General features: G+C 40.3%; 1 protein-coding gene across 1 annotated transcript; it reads left to right on the top strand.

The window, feature by feature from the left end:
- The first annotated feature begins 570 nt into the window (after positions 1-570).
- appl2 (adaptor protein, phosphotyrosine interaction, PH domain and leucine zipper containing 2) lies at positions 571-18,913 on the top strand. The gene is made up of 21 exons (XM_041938436.1): positions 571-661; positions 2,885-2,983; positions 3,627-3,686; positions 4,880-4,951; positions 5,969-6,056; positions 6,459-6,500; positions 6,589-6,647; positions 7,082-7,228; positions 7,679-7,761; positions 7,918-8,070; positions 10,367-10,555; positions 10,658-10,700; positions 10,958-11,014; positions 11,945-12,039; positions 13,330-13,485; positions 13,688-13,740; positions 13,900-14,074; positions 14,784-14,820; positions 14,914-15,069; positions 15,157-15,204; positions 15,912-18,913. The coding sequence occupies exons 1-21, from the start codon at positions 605-607 to the stop codon at positions 16,041-16,043; spliced, it is 2,001 nt and encodes a 666-aa protein (XP_041794370.1). The 5' UTR covers positions 571-604; the 3' UTR covers positions 16,044-18,913.
- Positions 18,914-18,943: the final 30 nt, after the last annotated feature.

An 18,943-nucleotide genomic window follows, 5' to 3' on the forward strand; every position in this document is an offset into this window, starting at 1 on the left:
AATTGTACTGAAATAAATGTATTTAACTTTGTTACTACTACTTGCTACTTTTGTTGCAATAACAGATATAAACATTGGCTCCACTACTGTTAAAATATGAAATATTCTCTCTATTCAACCTTTGTTCAATCAAGTATTCACGTTATCTTTCGACCTTCAAAATTATAATTAACGTTTACTGTGCTCAGACGTTGTGCAGTCATTTTTTAACAGCAATTCTGCTTGTGTCCACATGGGGCCACTGTTGGCACTAAAATGGTAAAACCTTAGACGTAGTCGACCTACTAGTCTCCTGCTCCTACTACTTAACTGCTAAATTCCCGTTGAGACTTTTTAATAGAACAAAGAAGACAGAAACAAATTCATAGCACAAGTACATTAATTATATAATACTTATTATTATTATAAACGACACAAATATCTAGCTTAGAGTTTGAGTGTGGCTGTTTTTCCTGGTCACTAGTTGCTCTCAGCGGCTGTGGATGAGCTCAGTCTTGGGCCCGCCTCCAACTCCTACGTGTTCCTCTCACCCGCGCAGAGATCTCTGGGAAACAGAGTCCACGCTGTAAATAATTCAAGCTCCCATTCTCTCACCGCTAACAAGATGCCGGCCGTACATCACAAACTGCTCCTGGAGGAGGCTTTGCAGGACAGTCCTCAGGTAGGCCTGTGTGGCTCATGTCACGTTTAAAGACACAGCTGTCATGTAAAAAGACGTTACGAGCGACGAAGTTAGCTCACTAGCCCAGGCATTATCTTGTTCCCGTTGTAGGCTGTTTGCACTGGTCGATGACAGCTCCCAGTTGCCACATTGTTGTGGGAATGTAATCCTCTGTCATTAGTGGCTGTGCCTTCCCGCTGTGAACTATGTTGTAGTTTATACAGCTAGTCAATTATCGGCATTTGTGTGTTTCTGGTGTATTTACAAAGCTAACGCTCGTCACAGGGCTCCACTCTCTGTCAGAGGTGATATTCTGATATACATCCAGACTCATACCACCATGGAAAATGTCACGACCATAGCTCAACAGGAATCATTGCCCTGCAATCTTTTTATTTTCCAGTGTCGTGTGAAGTTGGATTTTGGGGCTCGACCCCATTCTAGAGCAGAACTGGGCCTGATTCACAGGATGTGGGAGGGGTTTCCATTATCGGACTCCCTTGGAATTAGTCAATAGTCTGCAACAGGACAGCAGTGGTAGCTGTCACATGTGAATACCATACGTTGTTCGATGCTTATAGGTCTGAAAACAATGTGAAAGTTTTTCAATAAGTCCTTGGGCTCATGTCAGGATATAAGTCATAGTGGGGCCAAATACTGGACAGGCTATGTACATCTAATGAAGCCTGTATTTTCTGTTGCATCACTCTTTCCCAGCACAGGGCTGACCTCTTTCGTGGTTCTGCTTAAGTGCAACCCATGCTGGAGGGTCATTTCTCTCTTTGCCTCCTTCAAAATGCAGTTTCTCCTGTCAAGAATTGGGCCTGGTCCTCTCTACAGTGAAGTGTAAACACAGCCGAAGTTGACAGTATTCCAGATGATTTCTTCTTGGTGTGAAATGGCTCACAATCCTTCTTTGGCGAAAGTCAGCCGGAGTGAATCGTAAACAGACTTTAGCCGATGGGTGTGTTCCTCTCTGCTATATCTGCCCTGCCTTGCTGCACCTGTTTATGGGACAAACTACACCCAGACAGGATTCTCTGAGTTTGCATAGTCAGTGTAGTAAAATCATCTTGCATGTACTTTTAGTTCAAAGCAGCTCTTCAATTTGCCTCTGCGTACTGCAGCTATCGTATTTTCTTTCACTCAGTGTCTCTCTACTTACAAGTGTTCTTGTACATCTCTTATAACCTGATTCAAGTTGTTTTCATTTGCTCTCAACCAAGGTACCTCATATGTTTAACATTCAGTTGTTGTGCTGTCCAAACCACTGGATAAAGTACATTTGACACAACAATTACAATATGCCCACCTCCTGATGTAATAAACACACCCATTTGATTTTCCCTTATGGTAAAACAAATGTTCAAACTCCTTTTGTAGCTAGTGTTGGCCCAAGACAAGTATTTACAGTTTGTGCTGCAACTATTATTTTCATTTTTAATCAGGTATTTTCCTGATGATTAAGATATTAGAGTAATTCTTTTTTCAATAAAAAGTAAAAAAAAGTAGTGAAAAATGCATATTGTATGTGCAGAATATACATTGTATGTGCAGGATATACATGTCTATGACATGTCTGTGACATGTGTGTGTATATATATATATATATATATATATATATATATATATATATATATATATATATATATATATATATATAGATGTCCTCCAGAACCTTGGAGGACATCTTCAAATTGTTTTTTTTTTCCCCCTGACCACCAGTATAAAATCCCAAAGATATTCAGTTTAGTAACACATGACAACAAAGCAGCAAATCTTCATGTTTGAGAGGCAGATGCCAGAGAATGTTTGGCATTTTTTCTTTTGGAAATTCTGAAACCAGTTATTCTGTCGAAATAGTTAAAGCATTTGTTCACAATTTTTCAAATCTACTATACAATACTAAGGTGTAAACAATAGTGCCCATATATATATATATATATATATATATCAACACTGAAAGCATTTTGCTTGCTGTAATCATTGCTGCTGTTCATACTGCCCATTTAAAGATCCCCTCTTAATGTAAGCTTCCATTGTAAGTGATGATGGACAAAAAAAATCCGCAGTCACTATTAACCTATCCTTTGATAGTTAATTGTCTGCCGATTGTTTGATAGAAAATGTGTTTCTGCACTGTTTACAATTATCTAGCATTCATCTCACCTGTTCATCCCTTTGCCATGTTGATTAAAATAGCGTGTTAATCTTGTCCCACAGACTCGCTCCCTGCTCAGTGTGTTTGAGGAAGATGCTGGGATGCTTACGAACTACACCAACCAGCTGCTACAATCGTTGCAGCGGGTGTTTGGAGCCCAGGTACAAAACAAAACACAAACAGACGCACATACGTGGACTCTGTTCCCTTAGGTGGTTTGTGAAACAGCACGCCACACATGTTCAAACACAAGAAAATGAGGAGTACGCTATGTGTAGTCTTTACAGCCGGACAGAAAGCATCATTTTATTTGCTGATCGCCTGATTGAAGATGATTATGGGTAAAACATTTGCATTATTAATCTATAACAGAGCATCATCTTGATTTGGAGGATGTTGCATGAGTCTTTTAGACTTCACAAATGCCAATCCAGAACATAAAACACATATTTTCCATGTGTGAGATGCAGTGAGTGGCTTCTTGTGCTGTCAGGCTGTAGATGGTTTTGCTTTGTTCTCTGTACGACGGTGCCTCATTAAACAACATGCTCACATGTTGAACAATTAATGCTTCAATTTTCTCCGGAAAACATACACAACTTATGAAACATGTTATTTCACTGGTAGATTTGACATTTATACGACCACATCACCTTGTGCTTTTTCAGAGCAATTTTCATTTGAACTCTGATTCACCTGCTGTCCATTTGCTTCCTTTTATCTTTCAAGGGCTGATGACAAATGTAGAAGCTGCGAACAAATGCCTACTAACAGTTTGCTTTTCCCTCCATCTGTCTCTCACAGAGTGAGATGGGATTGGCCACAGAGCAGCTCTCGCAGCAGCTTCTGGAATATGAGAAGAAAGTAAGTTTGGGTACCCAGGTCAAGGTCACAATTTACTCTGGGGATGGGGGTGCATGCCCCCTCACTTTTATTGTTTCAGGTTTATTTTCTTTCGTTTATTTTTCTTTCTCTGAACATTGTTCTCTGACTGTTCAGTCTCTACAGTCCAGATAGGATAAGAGAATAGTTGCTGAAAATGGTTGATATCCTTGTTAGACTAGTCAGCAATGAGCTTATGGAGCGTCAACTAGTGATGCATCAAGTGTGCTGCAGCCTTTTTTTTTTTTTTTTTTTGCAGTACTTTGTAGTAAAGATGCAACTAAAACTAAGTAAAATGATTTAGTTGTATTTAGTGCATTGTAATACAAAGCTGCTACAGAGGTCTACATTACATCTCTTTTTTACATTTTTGTACTACCATCAATATTGAAATATATATATATATATATATATATATATATACACACATACATTTTAGCATTTGATGAATATTTACTGTATATCTTAATTTAATTTAATTATATCCTCCATAATCCTGAAACCGGGGTCTTGACCATGTTTGTGACTTAATCCCACATGTATTCTCATAGTTGGTTTGGGGGAAACAATTTGAGTAATGCTACTAGTGTGCTACAGCACTTATATGTACTGTATGTATATTTAGAGCACTGCCAGGATGGCTTGTGGAGACGCACCCAGCAGTATTATCACTTTTATCTGACCTTTCCTTTGTTTTCCATGCATGAGTTTGCATGTATCTGCCACACCTCATCTTTGCATGTGTGTCTTTGTGAATTCTCCTGAAAGGACCATAAAGTAGAAGGGCATCTCTGTTTGTATTCTATCATGCAGTCCCATTTTATGCAGCTAAGAACTAACACTATCAGCAGTTGCTGAGGTCGACACAGCAGGTCTATTAGATCATGCTGTAAAAGAAAGATGTGTCGATCAGTTGAGTTTGTAGGAGCACATTCTAGATTGCAGAGTGGGTGTTGGATAGAAAAAAAATCTTCACTTTTTATGCACTTTTTAACTTTAAACAAGGCTTAAAATTCAGCATCTTAGCATGAGGTATTAGCATCTTTGGCCTTGTTCCATGAAAGTGATGTGCCAGAAATCCCTCTTAGCCCTCAGTGTAGCCTATACTAGATCTATGCATTATGCAGTTCATGGTTTCAACTTGCCACCTCCCCCCTTCTTCTTCTTCTGTCTAGAATTTTGCCCTTGGAAAAGGTGATGAAGAGGTAATCACCACGCTGCAGAACTTCGCCAAAACTGTAGGGGAGGTGAGACCTGTGTTTGCAGTTTTGTTGTTTTATGTGTGTATATTTATTTGTGTATGTGTGCGTGCGTGCGTGCGTGCGTGCGTCCGTGCGTGCGTGCGTGTGTGTGTGTGTGCACTCATAGCAGAGGAGAGGGACGATAGACTGCTGCGCATTCACTCTGTGGTTGGTTCTTTATCATGTTACAAAGGATATTGCACCTGTGCTCCCAGAGCACACTGGTGAAAATGACCTCAATGAAAAGACCGGAGGATTATCCTTCCAGTAAGGCCGGAACTGCAGCTAAGAGGGGAATGGTGGGGTGGATATGATGCATATTGTGCCGGATGGGTGGGTGGAGGGAGGCAGCAGTGGGTGGGTGGTTGAATGAACGGATGAAGGATGGGTGTGTAGGCTCAGGTATATAGACAAAACAGATGGGCCTTTCACTGTCAGCCATGGGGGTCCACAAGCCTGCCCAGTCAGCACTCAAAAGGATTCAGGACACACTCGTGCACACACACACACACACACACATGTGCTCAGAGGACGGAGGTTGATTGTTTGCTTGACCTTTACCTCATCAATTGCAGAGGAGAACTTATTTCACAGTGAGATTTAGACCCACTACTGCACCTAACACTGTGAACTTTAGCACTTGCTAAATTGTTCAGATTGAACTGGATGTCGGCTTGTTAGATGTTGAAGTGTAACTTGCTGATAAGCATAGAGAATTATAGCAGGACTTGCTTGTTTGTGCAATATGTGGCCCTGTTTCCAAGGTTTTATTATTCTCTTCACAAAATGTACTGTTCCACAATATGGGCCTTTTGTGATGTAGCAGAGGCATTGTCTGCAGTTTGCACCCATTTCACTGAAAATGTTACTTTCCAGATTGCTGCAGGAATAACTGGCAGCAAATGTCACTGTGCATAGTAAAATGAACTGAAATCCCTCAAGATGTTTGGCGAGGGTACATTTTCTGTTTGTGTTCATGTGCAGCGCCTGATATTTTTGTATAATCTGTTTTGTGTGGTCCAGCTGAACTCGCTCCACTCTGAGCTAGCCAACCAGATGGCTGACAGCATGGTTTTCCCACTGATCCAGTTCCGAGAGAAAGACCTCACAGGTAGGACCGCACACACGTACAAATGCATTTCATATTATGTTTTATGCCTTTATTAACCAAGTTGACAGTAGAGACATGACAGATGGCTGCAACAGAGGCCCCTAACCAGCAGTTCATGCTCAGACTCCAAGGTCACCAGACCCCATCATAACACATTACAGTTTTTCTCTGTAATTATGTTTAGAATATTAAAGTTAAGATCTTCATCTTTTAAATATTCTACAAGGAGAATAAAACATGCATTTCAATACATGATGTACATTAATAATTCTAAAGCATAAAGGATTCAGATTGTACAACCATTTTTGTTACTTTTTTCACTTAAAGTGAAAATTTAATTTTTACAGATGTGGATCTATTTTAGATATTCTAACAAAACTTGCTTTAAATTGAATGTTTCAGAGATAAGCACACTGAAGGAAATATTTGGCATCGCCACTGATGGTACGTACAAATCCCAACCTATTTCAGAAAACAATTACAGCCTGCAGTGACTATCTGAACCTCATGTCCTTTCTGTCCTCTCCCGCAGAGCATGAGGCAGCTATGGTCAAATACAGCCGATTGCCCAAGAAGAAGGAGAATGAGAAGGTAGAGTGACTCAGGAAGTGCTTTATCAGCTTCACTGATGAAGCTTTTTCCCCACTCTTCACAAGCTTTAAAAGGCCTTGCAGTGCACTAATGCCCTGGTAATGCAGTGGGAGTGTTTTATAATTACTTGAAATACAAATAGATGGAATTAAGTATTCGTCTACTGCCAGGCCCTACTGCTGTAGTAAGACTGTAACAGCATCATGCACTATAATGGCTGCAGAGATAAGATTCCCGTGCTATTTGTTTCTGTTGAATGTCTTGCCATGTCTTCTTGGACGTACAAGATAGTGCGACTGTGTTGCTTATTTGTATGTGTGTGAGAGTGAGTGTTAGCATATTCATGAGCGTGTGTGCAGAGCTTGATAGTGAGTTTATGCTGGACACGTGTGTGTAGATATATTTGCATGTTTAACCCTCTCCTGTCCGGACAGCTGAAGTCGGACTTGGTGAAGGAGGTGGCCTACACTAGAAGGAAGCAGCACCAGGCCTCACTGCAGTATTACTGCGCCCTCAACGCCCTGCAGTATCGCAAGAGAATAGCTATGCTCGAACCTATGCTAGGCTACACACAGGCACAGGTACTGAGCAGCTGTGGGCCCACGAAATGACATGCAATTTCATCACTGGAACTGATTTAGTTTACAGTTGTTGTTGTGAAATGTGCCTGTGTAATATAAACTGCTGGGATAACGCAAACATTTTATCTTTAGAACCAAAGGCTGAAGCTTGGAAGCATGTTGGAACGCTGTGCAAAATAAAACAGAATGTGATCATATGCTAATCCTTTATGACATATATTCCATTGAAAACAGTACAAAGACAGCATCCCATAGAGTATTTTTCACTCTTTTTTGATATTTTACAGACAAATCGAGTTATCAAGAAGATAAAGGGCAAATTAATTCAGAATTTAAGTAATCGTTAGTTGCAGCCATATGACCAAGTGATTATTATCTGACATAAAATCGTGACTGTAAAAATAAACAAAATAGAAACTTATTTGCTCATCATTATTTCTAATCTCTCAGATCAGCTTCTTCAAGAAAGGCATTGAGCAGGTGTCAAAGAAGATGGACATGTTTCTCTCCTCTGTGTCCAACATGACGCAAAAGTAAAGACTCATCTCACTATTCATTTTCATGTGTACAGCATATGATGAACCATGACTTTGGTAGAAATAGTATTAATTTCTGTGGCTTGTTGTGTAATTTTCTGAAAGTTTGGTTTTGCTGGATTTGGCCTGTATTAAAACTTTTTTCCTGTCTAGCATCCAGGCCCAGCTGGATGCGGAGGCGGAGATCATGCGTGGGTCTCAGAGGGAGCTTCTGTCTGTGGAGGACACTGTCTATATGCCAGATAAGGACACTGAGCCCGTCAATCGCACACTTATCCAGAAGGCTGGCTACCTCAACATTAGGAAGTAAGATTAATTACACTCATTATGGCCCTGTCTTAAACCCAAGGACACTTCCTATTCATGTAGCGTTCCGTGCTAGTCAATGTGTTAAGGGGTGTCTCGGGAAAAACCGAACAGCTGAGGAACAAGCTTCTAGTCTGTCTTCATTCTGCAAGTATGTGACATTTCAATATTTACTGAGAGAATGAAGTCTGGTGCAATCCATAAACAGCAGCTACATTGGGCGACTCTCTAAATAACAACAGAGTTTTGCTCCAAAAATGCATGAACACACTAAAATGAATAAATCTGTCACAGCAGACGGCGGGTCAGGTAACATGTTGACAGCATGCGCTGTCAGCTTATTGCCGAGTGAATGTATGAGAAGGGAAACTTCCTTAATGGCTTCAGGGGGTAGAACTGTAGCGTAGCCCGCAATGTGATTTAGTGAAATGTCAGAGCTGTCAAACTCTGTCTCTCCCTCATATACATCCAAAGTCTTTGACAAATGTCTGTGACACCAGAGAAAAGGTTTCCACAGAATGCCATTCTGTTTAATGACACACACTGCCAGCAGCCTCAAACGCTTGTCAAATGGAGCCGAGTCCAGAGAGCATTTGCTTTTTCGGTTTCTCAATATCAAGGGGTCTGAGTCACCCACGGCAGCATGAGCCCCACACTTCCATATTAATCAAAGGAAATTTATTTGGGAATATTTTTTAAACAGAGTGTACAAGAGGAAGTCTTACAGATGAGCAGTTCATATGAGTCATGCACATGTTGCTTTGAATGAGTCAGAGGTAAATTACATTGTGATTTATTTTTTATTATTTAGATGCACAGAAACCATAAAAGCAAACAAAGAAAAAAGTATTGAGGATACCTCAACCATTGACATGTGAATAATTTCTGTTTATGTTAAAAATCGTGGGGAAAAACGGAGGTTTGAAAATATTACAATAAGTAATATTACCATATACAAATATATATGAGACTGTAGTAGTTGTTCTTTTCTACAGACTAATTGAATGTGACATTTCCATTTCAACTTTTCATGAATGATTACACTGAGGAATGTTGTTAACCGCACCACATACATTTCATAATGATCAGTTATTACTGACAAACTCTATTATCACTGATAAGACTGTATGTAACATAACTGATATAAATAAGAAAGAACAATTGTCTTTGAATCGCCCTTCTGGATTTATCATTTATGAACAGAAGCATATTGATCAAGATCATGAGTGTACTGTGTAACCAGTGGTATTGTACGTGTTGGCCATAAAGATGTATCTAGACGATTCGCTGTATTAAAAGCTTTAGTTAATTAGCTAAGCTTGCAAACGTTAGCACTGACTTGGACTGCACTTTTGGTTCATGCTATTTCAACACCCTCTGAGTCATCGCAGCTGCTTTTAAATGCAGAAAAATAAAACTTTATATTGTAATTTATATTTCTTAATTGCAATTTTGAATTAAATATAAACATCAGTCTCTGTACCAGGGCTATAAAAATGCTATTTTAGCTTTTGTGAGGTAAAAATTATATTTAAATATGTAGGATCCATAAGTGTTAATTATTCATTATAATCTGAGCGCAGTGGGCAGAGTGACACTTTGTGCAGGAAGTCAGTCAATTAAGGGAACTTTGTACTATTTTACATCAAAACAATACATTACAATAGGTGCTTGCTTTTGGCTCGTAGCCCACCATTAAGTTTCAGTTTTCACCCTCAAAGGGAAACAGTTTTTTTGCAGCCTTGCCCTGGACAATTAGTGGGTCCACAATAGAAGAGGAGTATTTATAACGAGTATTTATTTGAACAGAACTAATGCTAATATCATAATGACCTGCAGCAGAGGGCTTCAGTGTACGAATGAAAATGTCTTTCATCAGTTTCTTTTAAAATGGAATGCCTCCTCGAAGAGAGACAACAGCATCATTTAAGAAGAACTGATAGAGAACATGAGACAAATATATTTCACTTCAACAACTGGCCCATAACTTCACAAGATATTTCTCTTTTCAAATCCTAATTAAGCGTTGTGTCCTTCACTAAACTTGTAAGAGGGGAAAGGACTTAACAGATACTTCTGGCATATCTGTATTTTTGCTACGCTCATTTGTAAGCCAGATGTGAGCTAGGAATTTCCGTCACATCCAGCCTTAAATCCTTGACCTTCTCGCTCGTCACTCATTAAACTTTCCATTATTCACTCGTGGCAGCCAAAGCTTTTTGTAGGTATTTCAAAATCTCATCCTTTCGCGCTGACCTTTATCCGCTCTTTTTGCCCATTCTTTTCTGTGCTCCAGTAAAACAGGCCTTGTGACCACAGCCTGGGACCGACTGTACTTCTTCACCCAGGGAGGGAACCTCATGTGTCAGCCGCGCGGGGCGGTGGCGGGGGGCATGGTGCTGGACCTGGACAACAGCTCCGTCATGGCTGTGGAGTGCGAGGACAGACGCTACTGTTTTCAGATAACCTCCCCCTCAGGCAAAACGTATTAACACTTTTCTACACATCCAACAATGAGAACATCAAACATGTATGAGATATTGGCTGTATTTTTTTTAATTCTCTCCCTTGCTGTTGATGCCTCCAGGTCAATGATTCTACAAGCTGAGAGCAAAAGGGAATATGAAGAAGTAAGTGCAAAAGAGGCCGTTCAAATAGCTGTGCTTGATCTTCCGTATTGAGTTACATCTTCATCCCAAACGTATCTAGCCTCAGTCATAGAACAATGGCAGAGCTGTCGAGACTCATTTGTGGGGTTTTCATATTTGGTTTTGTGCTTGGACACATGTGACTGGCCTGTCACAGCTGGTATCAGTCAAGTGATTTCAGGCGGCTTGTGTCTGAGCTAGAGGAAGTCCTAATGTGGATCTCTGTGTTTCTTTCTCAGTGGATTTGCACTGTGAACAACATATCCAGACAGATCTACCTGACTGACAACCCAGAGGTAATGCACACTCCCACACAGCATCATACTCACACACACACTTCCAATTAGAAAACACACCAACCAAATCAAACATCTAAGAATCCTAACTCTAAATCAGAAACATTTCATTGATCTTGGTTGTTAGAGCATCATCTGTGTTATTTTATCAGACAGTGATCTGTTGTTCCACCTCTTTAACACATAATATGAGGGATTTATTTTCTGTTTAAGAGACATAAAATGTAATGGAGTTGTTCCAGTGCTGTCACGTAGGCCCCCTCCCTCCTTTCTCTGAAGTGTCTCACAGCTGTTGTTGCCTTTACTGCTTTGCAATCCCAGAATCTTGGATGTTTGCAGGAGGGACGATATCTGTGTCTGAAACTACTCTTTCACTTGTGTATTTTCCCTACATGAATATCACTTGGTACAACCTGATTCCAAAAACATAAATAAAAACATAAGCAATCATTTGCAAACTTCCTGTTTACGTTCTTACAAAGTGTTCCTGAGCTCATGTAGTAACATCCTTTATACAATCATGTTCACAGAGTGGTGAGACTCGCTCCATCCTCGCTTATGAACCACTGAGCCTTTCCAGGATGCCCCTTTCATACCCAATCATGATACTATCACCTGTTACCAATCAACCGCTTTACCTGTGGAATGTTCCAAACAGGTGTTTTTGGAGAGTTCCACAACTTTCCCAGTCTTTTGTTGCTCCTGTCTCAACCCAAACATGTTGCATCAAATTCAGAATAAACATATTCGTAAGCACATACCAAGCATATAATTGAGATTTGCATGAAAAGCTGGGTAGTGCAGTACAGTCTAGTTTGGGAGTTTGTGCACTTTTGAAGCATTTTATATACATGTACACATTGCTCTGGTTTAGAACTGATCCACCTGCTGACACATGGATGATGCAGTTTCCCTGTTTCTTGTTTTTAGGCCGTGGCTATCAGACTGAACCAAACCGCCATCCAGGCGGTCACCCCCATCACCAGCTTTGAGAAAAGACCAGAAGGCTCGCCCAACCCTGACAGGTCAGGCACGCTGCTTGTTTATTTATCACACTACATACTGCATCATTAAAGACTTAATCATGGCTTATAATTTTGAAAATTAAGGACTGATCTCTACCATCCTTTTGATAAATTATTTATTTATGTCAGTATTTATCGTGAAATACTAGTTAATTGTTGCGTCTGTGTAACACTTTAAACATGACATCTTCCCCTGCATGTATGTCTTCTTGGTGTATGACGTGACGGTGGTTTTGGCTTGATTTCAGTTTCGTTCTGGAGGGAAGGAGAAGCAAAATGTCAACCTGTGATTACTGAGGATGTTTGGATCATAGAACTGATAGGACAGTCTGCATTTTTTTTTTCTTTTCAGCTAATCTGGCCTTTCACTGAACCCCTCCCCAAGCAGTGACTGTCCAATTACAGCTTAGCAACAGTAACTAGGCATGGCACTGCAAGTCTGTCACACTCTGAATTTCTGAGTATGTTGAAGCGGTGTATACGGGCCTCTAATAAGAGCAATACTCCATATATAGCTGAAGTGGGGGTTTGTTTTTTCAGTATTTCCAAAACAAAAAACTCCAGAGCAAAAGTGTAGTGAACAGATTAAACCAAAAAAGGAGGTTGTGCTTCAACAGTGGGATTCTCAGTGGAGTGCTAAACCCTAAAATACAGTGAAAATATTCTTAATAATATAAAATGGTAGCACATGGCATCTCAGTTTTTCCAGTCAAGGAGGACAAAATACTCAGATTTCCCTTATTTTATGTTTATGTGATAGATTGTGACGTGAGCCAATCAAGCATGTGAAATATTTTCCCTTCTTCAAAACTTGTGTATGTGCTACTTTCTGAATATTTTTTTTAAACTGTGTATTTTGTGCTCCAGCTCAAGCAGCACACGTTATAAAGCAGTAATTTAACCCAATGTTAATGCTACTTCTACTGTTCATGAACATTTCATAACAAATTTATTAGCACATCAGCTGTGCAGGATGTGTCTGTGTAGCTTTTGCCTAGCACGTTAGCTTCAGCCTCAGTCTTTCCGTACGATGTCAAGTGTGTTGCTCTCAAGTGCATACAGAGCTAGTTAGCCGTTCAATATTCTGTTAACACACTTTAATTGTCCTATGGTGTTCTGGTCAAAAGCATAACCCTGGGGACATATGAATGAACCCCCCCTTGGATAGGGTTGAGTTTAGAACTAGTCAGTGATAGTTTTCAATGGTATTTATATGGTAACGTACGAGTTTTGTATTAAGCTAAAAATGTGAACCTACTCAACCTTTAAGTTGACTTGTGGGTGTTTCAGAGCAAAGCCAGGAGGTATATATACTGCCAGTGGCGGTTCCCAGAAGACGGGGGCTGCTCCGGAATCAGAGGACCTGATTGCCCCTGGGACACCCATTCAGTTTGACATCATGCTGCCGGCCTCCGAGTTTCAGGACCAGAACAGGGCTGGGGGGAGGTGAGTGGACCACCGGGGCGAGTTTGTTTGTGAGACAGGCAGGATCGAGGTACTGGTGGGTGGTGACATTAATTTCCTGAAAGTTGGCCTCATAGTGGCTGTTGTATGATTTTCAGGAAGCTGAATGCTTCATACTGACTCAAAGCAGGGGTTTGATTGATTAATTAATTAATTAATTAATTATTTGCTCCCTTCCTAACAGACGCACAAATCCGTTTGGAGAAACAGACGATGACTGTTCAACAGAAAGTGACGGTAACCCCTTTGCTCTTCTAAATTCAACTTAATGGTCCATTTTCTCTTTGCCAAGCGCTGTTTGCGTTCAGCGTAACCTCACTGTGTGTATGTTTGTGTTCCCGTGTTTCTTTTGTTTCCTGTCTGTGGGTGTTTATGATGCTGACGATGCTTTCACAGACTCCCTCCTGCAGCAAGTGTTCGCCGTGCGCTTCCTGGGCTCAATGGCGGTGCGCTGTGGCAACAATCAGGAGGTCATCTACGAGGCCATGAGGCAGGTGCTGGCTGCCCGAGCCATCCACAACATCTTCAGGACCACCGAGTCCCACCTCATGGTCACCAGCAGTAACCTCAGGTGTTTATTTATCACACATTTATTAACTGCTACATGAACACAGAGGCAAATGATATACAGAAAACGCAAACAAAGGCGAAAGTTGCCCTGCAACTGTAAAAATAGTCTGATCTTTCTAATCACAATCTCTGCTACAAGTTAGAAATTAATTAAATTTGTGGTTTGTGGTTAAAAACTGTCCTTATGATTAAATAAACCAAATTAAAACTATGTGATAGGCTGGTTTGGAATTAATTTATGAGAAAATGTCCCACTTCTCACTTGATTTATTGCCTCAGTAAATGTTTTTCTAATGAACTTATGGTCTCAATCATCACTTTCAAGTCTTCTTCAATACAGCATGGTCTTCATTTAGTAAATGATGGTCCCATTTAGAGTAAAATAGACGATAAAACAGGGTATGCTTTGGGGGATGACTACCTTGTGACTTGCATTGTAGACCACACACTATAGACTGTTCATATGACCTCCGGGATGTAACAGTAGGACCTGATCACTTCCTGAAGAGTACAAAGAGAAAAGACCTTGAAGCAAGAACCTTCGGATGATTGATTTTTCACACAAAAACTTTCCCCTTGTGCAAGCCTTCTACAGCTAAAGACTCACAACAAATGCTCCCTCACAAAAAGAGACAAATTCAATGTCAAGGCTGAAGTATTACTGCAGTGTTTTAATCGTCTTGTAAAAGTCTGTTTTGTCTTCATAATAGGTTGATTGACCCCCAGACTCAAGTTACAAGAATAAGCGTAAGTTTTGATAAGATCGAGAACATTTTCTCTTTTTTACTTTACTTTTTTTACATTTTAAAAAAACTTAATTTAACGCTCCTCATTTCTCAGTTCCAGCTTGGAGAGGTGTGCCAGTTTGCAGCTCACCAAGAGAACGGGAGGCTCATGGGATTCGTGGTTGAGGACAGAGACTGGAGTGACGGCGATGAGGAGGGAGAGCCTTCGTTTAGCGCCTTCGTCTTTGAGAGCAACACGGAGGGCGAGAAGGTTGATACAACAAACAGACATTTTTTTCAAGAAGGAGAAACTGATGCATAAATGCATGTTGACGTTTTTTCTTGTCTTTATTCACAGATATGTTACACCATAAGTTTGGCGAAGGACATTACAGAAGCTAAGAAGGTATGGTCGTAACAGTTACTGCATTTAAAGTTCATTTTAAAGGACTAAACAAGGACAAAATAAACACACTTAAATAAATATTTTAATTGGCAGGGGAAAGTGAAAGTCACCGTGCATCGGACAACACCTTGTAACTCGTTTTAGAAGGCGCTTTATAAAGTTTTCTGACCTTTTTACTCTCATAAGAGGGAAATTGATTGCATTTTCTGTTTGACGTTATGTTAATGATGCCACTTTATTTGAATCAGATGTTCATCTTTGTAAACATTAGATATATTGTCTGTAGACTGTTCTCAATTGAACATTTGTCAAAAAAGGTTTGGGAAGTTATCACATTCTGTTTTATTTGTTTAACACAGCATCCCAACTCTTTTGGCATCAGGGTTTTACCTATGGGCCAGTAATAAGTTCTAATTATATTATTTCTTTGGTTTTATAGAAAAGAAGTTTCACAACACTGAATCACAGTAACTCTTCAGTGGCTGACCAACAGAAAAGTATTCAAAGTAAAAGTGAAAACATAAATGTCTACAAATTGGACATATTAATAAATGGAGTTCTAACCACTAGAGGGAGTTGGTCAATATTTTACTAACATTTTTAAGGTCCCAAGCTAGTTAAATTCAAAATGTGTTGTCACATCTTGAGGAGGAGAAAATAAAGTCGTTCTTACTTAGATTGATTTTATTATTTTTTTTTTAACCAAGGACCCAGAGGCACTGGCTCAGCTGATGAAGAACATGCCTCTAACCAACGATGGAAAATTCCTGCTGCTGGAGCCTGAGACGGGCGACACGACCAACGGAGCAGGACAGGAAGACCTGGAGTCTGAGGCCTAGTCCCAGCTGGGACCCCCCAAAATAAAGCCACCAAGACCAGGGCCACGGTCCGACTTCTGCCCAGGAGAGAAAGCTTTCCCTGGCCGAAGGCGTCATCATGACTCCCTACCCTAACTCTGGTACTGTAACACTCATATTAGAGACTGTAGTTCACGTCCATTTACCCTGTGTTACTAGATCTCCAGTTGTTTGTTCTAATGAAAGTGGAAGACGTTAGCAGGGGGTTGCCTGGACCAAAAAGCACATCTCATGGGCGCTCCATCAGATCTGCTTTTCTCTGATCAGACTGGTGCATGGGTCTTTGGATTTGAAATTGTTTTTTACACCACTGTTGGTGGTACTTACATCAAAAGGGACACTACATAGGTACTGATTGTTTCATTGTCTTCTAATATCCCCAGCCATCTCGCTGAAGGCGATGGATGATCTGCTTCAGTTTAGGTTTACGTTCATTTTTAGGTTTACATAGTTTGGAGAGTTTATTCCTTTTTCGTTGTTTTACACATGAACTTGTACATAAGGCTCTTATGCAACTACGTTGGCGTTTATTTCTCGTTTATTCATGTACAAAAAAGTGATTGCACTTCCGAGGTTGATATCTGTTTAATGACGCTCGATGGCTACAAAATGCACTAACTGAGAAATTGGAAGGATCTTAGGCTTTTAAAGGACTTAATAAATAGGTTAATATGCTTTTTATTATCATTGCTGTGTGTGAGCATTTGAGTCGTGCAGCAGTGGAGACAGTTGGCATGAGTGCCACTGTGAGGTGAGACAGACATGACATCCTGACTATCTTAAGCTTTCCCGCTAAACATAATGAATTTTACATTATTCTCCACTACCTGTAGAAAACAAGTTGTAAGATGATCTGTGCTGTACGTCCCTGAGCAGCCCCAATATTCTTTAGTAAAAATTAAAAAGTACGTTGTTGCACTCGGTTTCTTTAAAGTCTATGTAAATATGAACTGTCTGGGTGTTTATGTGATGTTTGATCAAAGTTGGCTGCATTCAAAGCTTCCAGATTCAATACGCTAGGACCGATGTTGTGCATGATTAAATAACATTCTCTCGCAGTCCCTTCGCAGAAGTTTAAAACCTCTACACCGAGGGAGCATTGAGCTGTAATACAAAAATAATATCACTGACATGTTACAGTAATGCATGTAGGCACAGTGGAGCATTATGTACTCACTGAAAAGCTGCTCACTCCCTGCTCATACATATGAATTCTAATCAGATCAGGAAAACTGAAAACTGAAGGGAAGCGATTGATCCGTGAAACTTTGCCTTCCCTTTGGATCCCAGTGCAGTTCTGATCCACGTCAGCCCATTTGAGCTGTAACGCTAATCTCACCAGACGTTGGAAGCACATGGTGCACTGTGTGAATGTGACGTTTTGTACTGTGTAATACAGACGAGGTCAAAACCACTGACTTGACGTTGATCCTGAAAGTTGCATCGTGTTGACCAGTGCGTTTGCTTGTCTGCTTGCTTTTTCTACTCTACGTCAGAGCTCTTGGCAGAAAGCCGTCAAACAAGGATGAAGTGTGGATATTTCATTCAGGACTGCCTGCTCTACTGGTGAAATAATTAGTTGTGAATATGTTTGATGGCCCATGACACTGCTCATTGTAATCGAAGAAATAGTTTGACATTTGGGGAAATGAGCTTAACCGCTGTCTGGAGGAGAGCTGCCTTAGACGACGTCTGTCCGTAACATATGAAGCTACATTCAGCGTCTTAGCACAAAGAGTGCAAACAGGGGCTCTGTTGAGTGTTCCAGCTGCACCTCTAAACATCACTAATCAGCAGTTTATCTGTACAAAAACCCAAGTGTAAAAAGAGCAGTTTAACATTTCACAGATCTGCGCTGGTTGCCTGGGAACTGCTCAGAGCCAAGAAATAGTCCGATGCATAATCCTCTCCTGTTAAACCGTCATTTTAGTGTGTTAGTCTGTTGAATTTTTGTATGGTGGTGGATTTTGTGACGACAGTGCCAGGCTTTTTCCAGTCTTCATGCTAAGCTACCAGTAGCCTTAGAGTGGTGTTTATCTTCTTGTCTAACTCTCCACCACAAAGCGATTCAGCACATTTCCCTAATTGTCCGAGTTTTGCTTTAAAGGTGTAATATGTAACATTCCTGCATTAAAATGTCTATAAATGACTAGATCTATGTCATATATTTTGTTGAGTTTTGTACTTACATTATCCCAAATGTTCAAACCCAGCGAAATCTGTGATTTTATTCAAGATAATAATGCGTTTCATTTGCTCACCTGACGTGCTGATGACATACTGTGCATTTAAGTCATAACGTTTCTCTTCCTGTTGCCTGATATAAATGTGTGTCAGCAGGTCTTCTCGTGCTAAAAAGACAATTCTGTCCATGCAAAATACTTGCAATCTCCTTCCTCGGGTGCAGGTTGAGAAGCTTCAATGACACCATTAATAAAACTACAGCAGTGTACACAAACGCACTAAGTACATCCGTTTTTCCTGTTTGGCGACCTACACAAGCTGGTGCCTGATTGATGGCTCGCTCAGACAGAAGAGTTTCTCCAACTTAACCAAATCCTCTTACTGTGTGTGGCCTGCTGGAGCCCATAACTCGTAGAGTATTGCTGCATAGTCTTGATAGATTTGTGCGTTTTTAAGTAATGCATCGTCAGGAAAAAATCTGGATATTCATGGTGTAGTTTCAGTAATGTAGCAAGAGCTGCAGTTTCTCCCCTCTCCCTCTGTCTTTGTGTGAACGGCTGAAGTTGACAGAATCCACTCCCCGTAAGGTTTTGCACTTCATTTGTCCTAGTTTTCTGAAACCAATGTTAACATGCATTCTTTAATAAACGTAAGTGATTTTTTTCTTACTATAGTAACTGTTTTTTTTTCTTTACATC

This window comes from Chelmon rostratus, chromosome 6 (genome assembly GCF_017976325.1).
Source record: "Chelmon rostratus isolate fCheRos1 chromosome 6, fCheRos1.pri, whole genome shotgun sequence".
Lineage (NCBI taxonomy): Eukaryota > Metazoa > Chordata > Actinopteri > Chaetodontiformes > Chaetodontidae > Chelmon > Chelmon rostratus.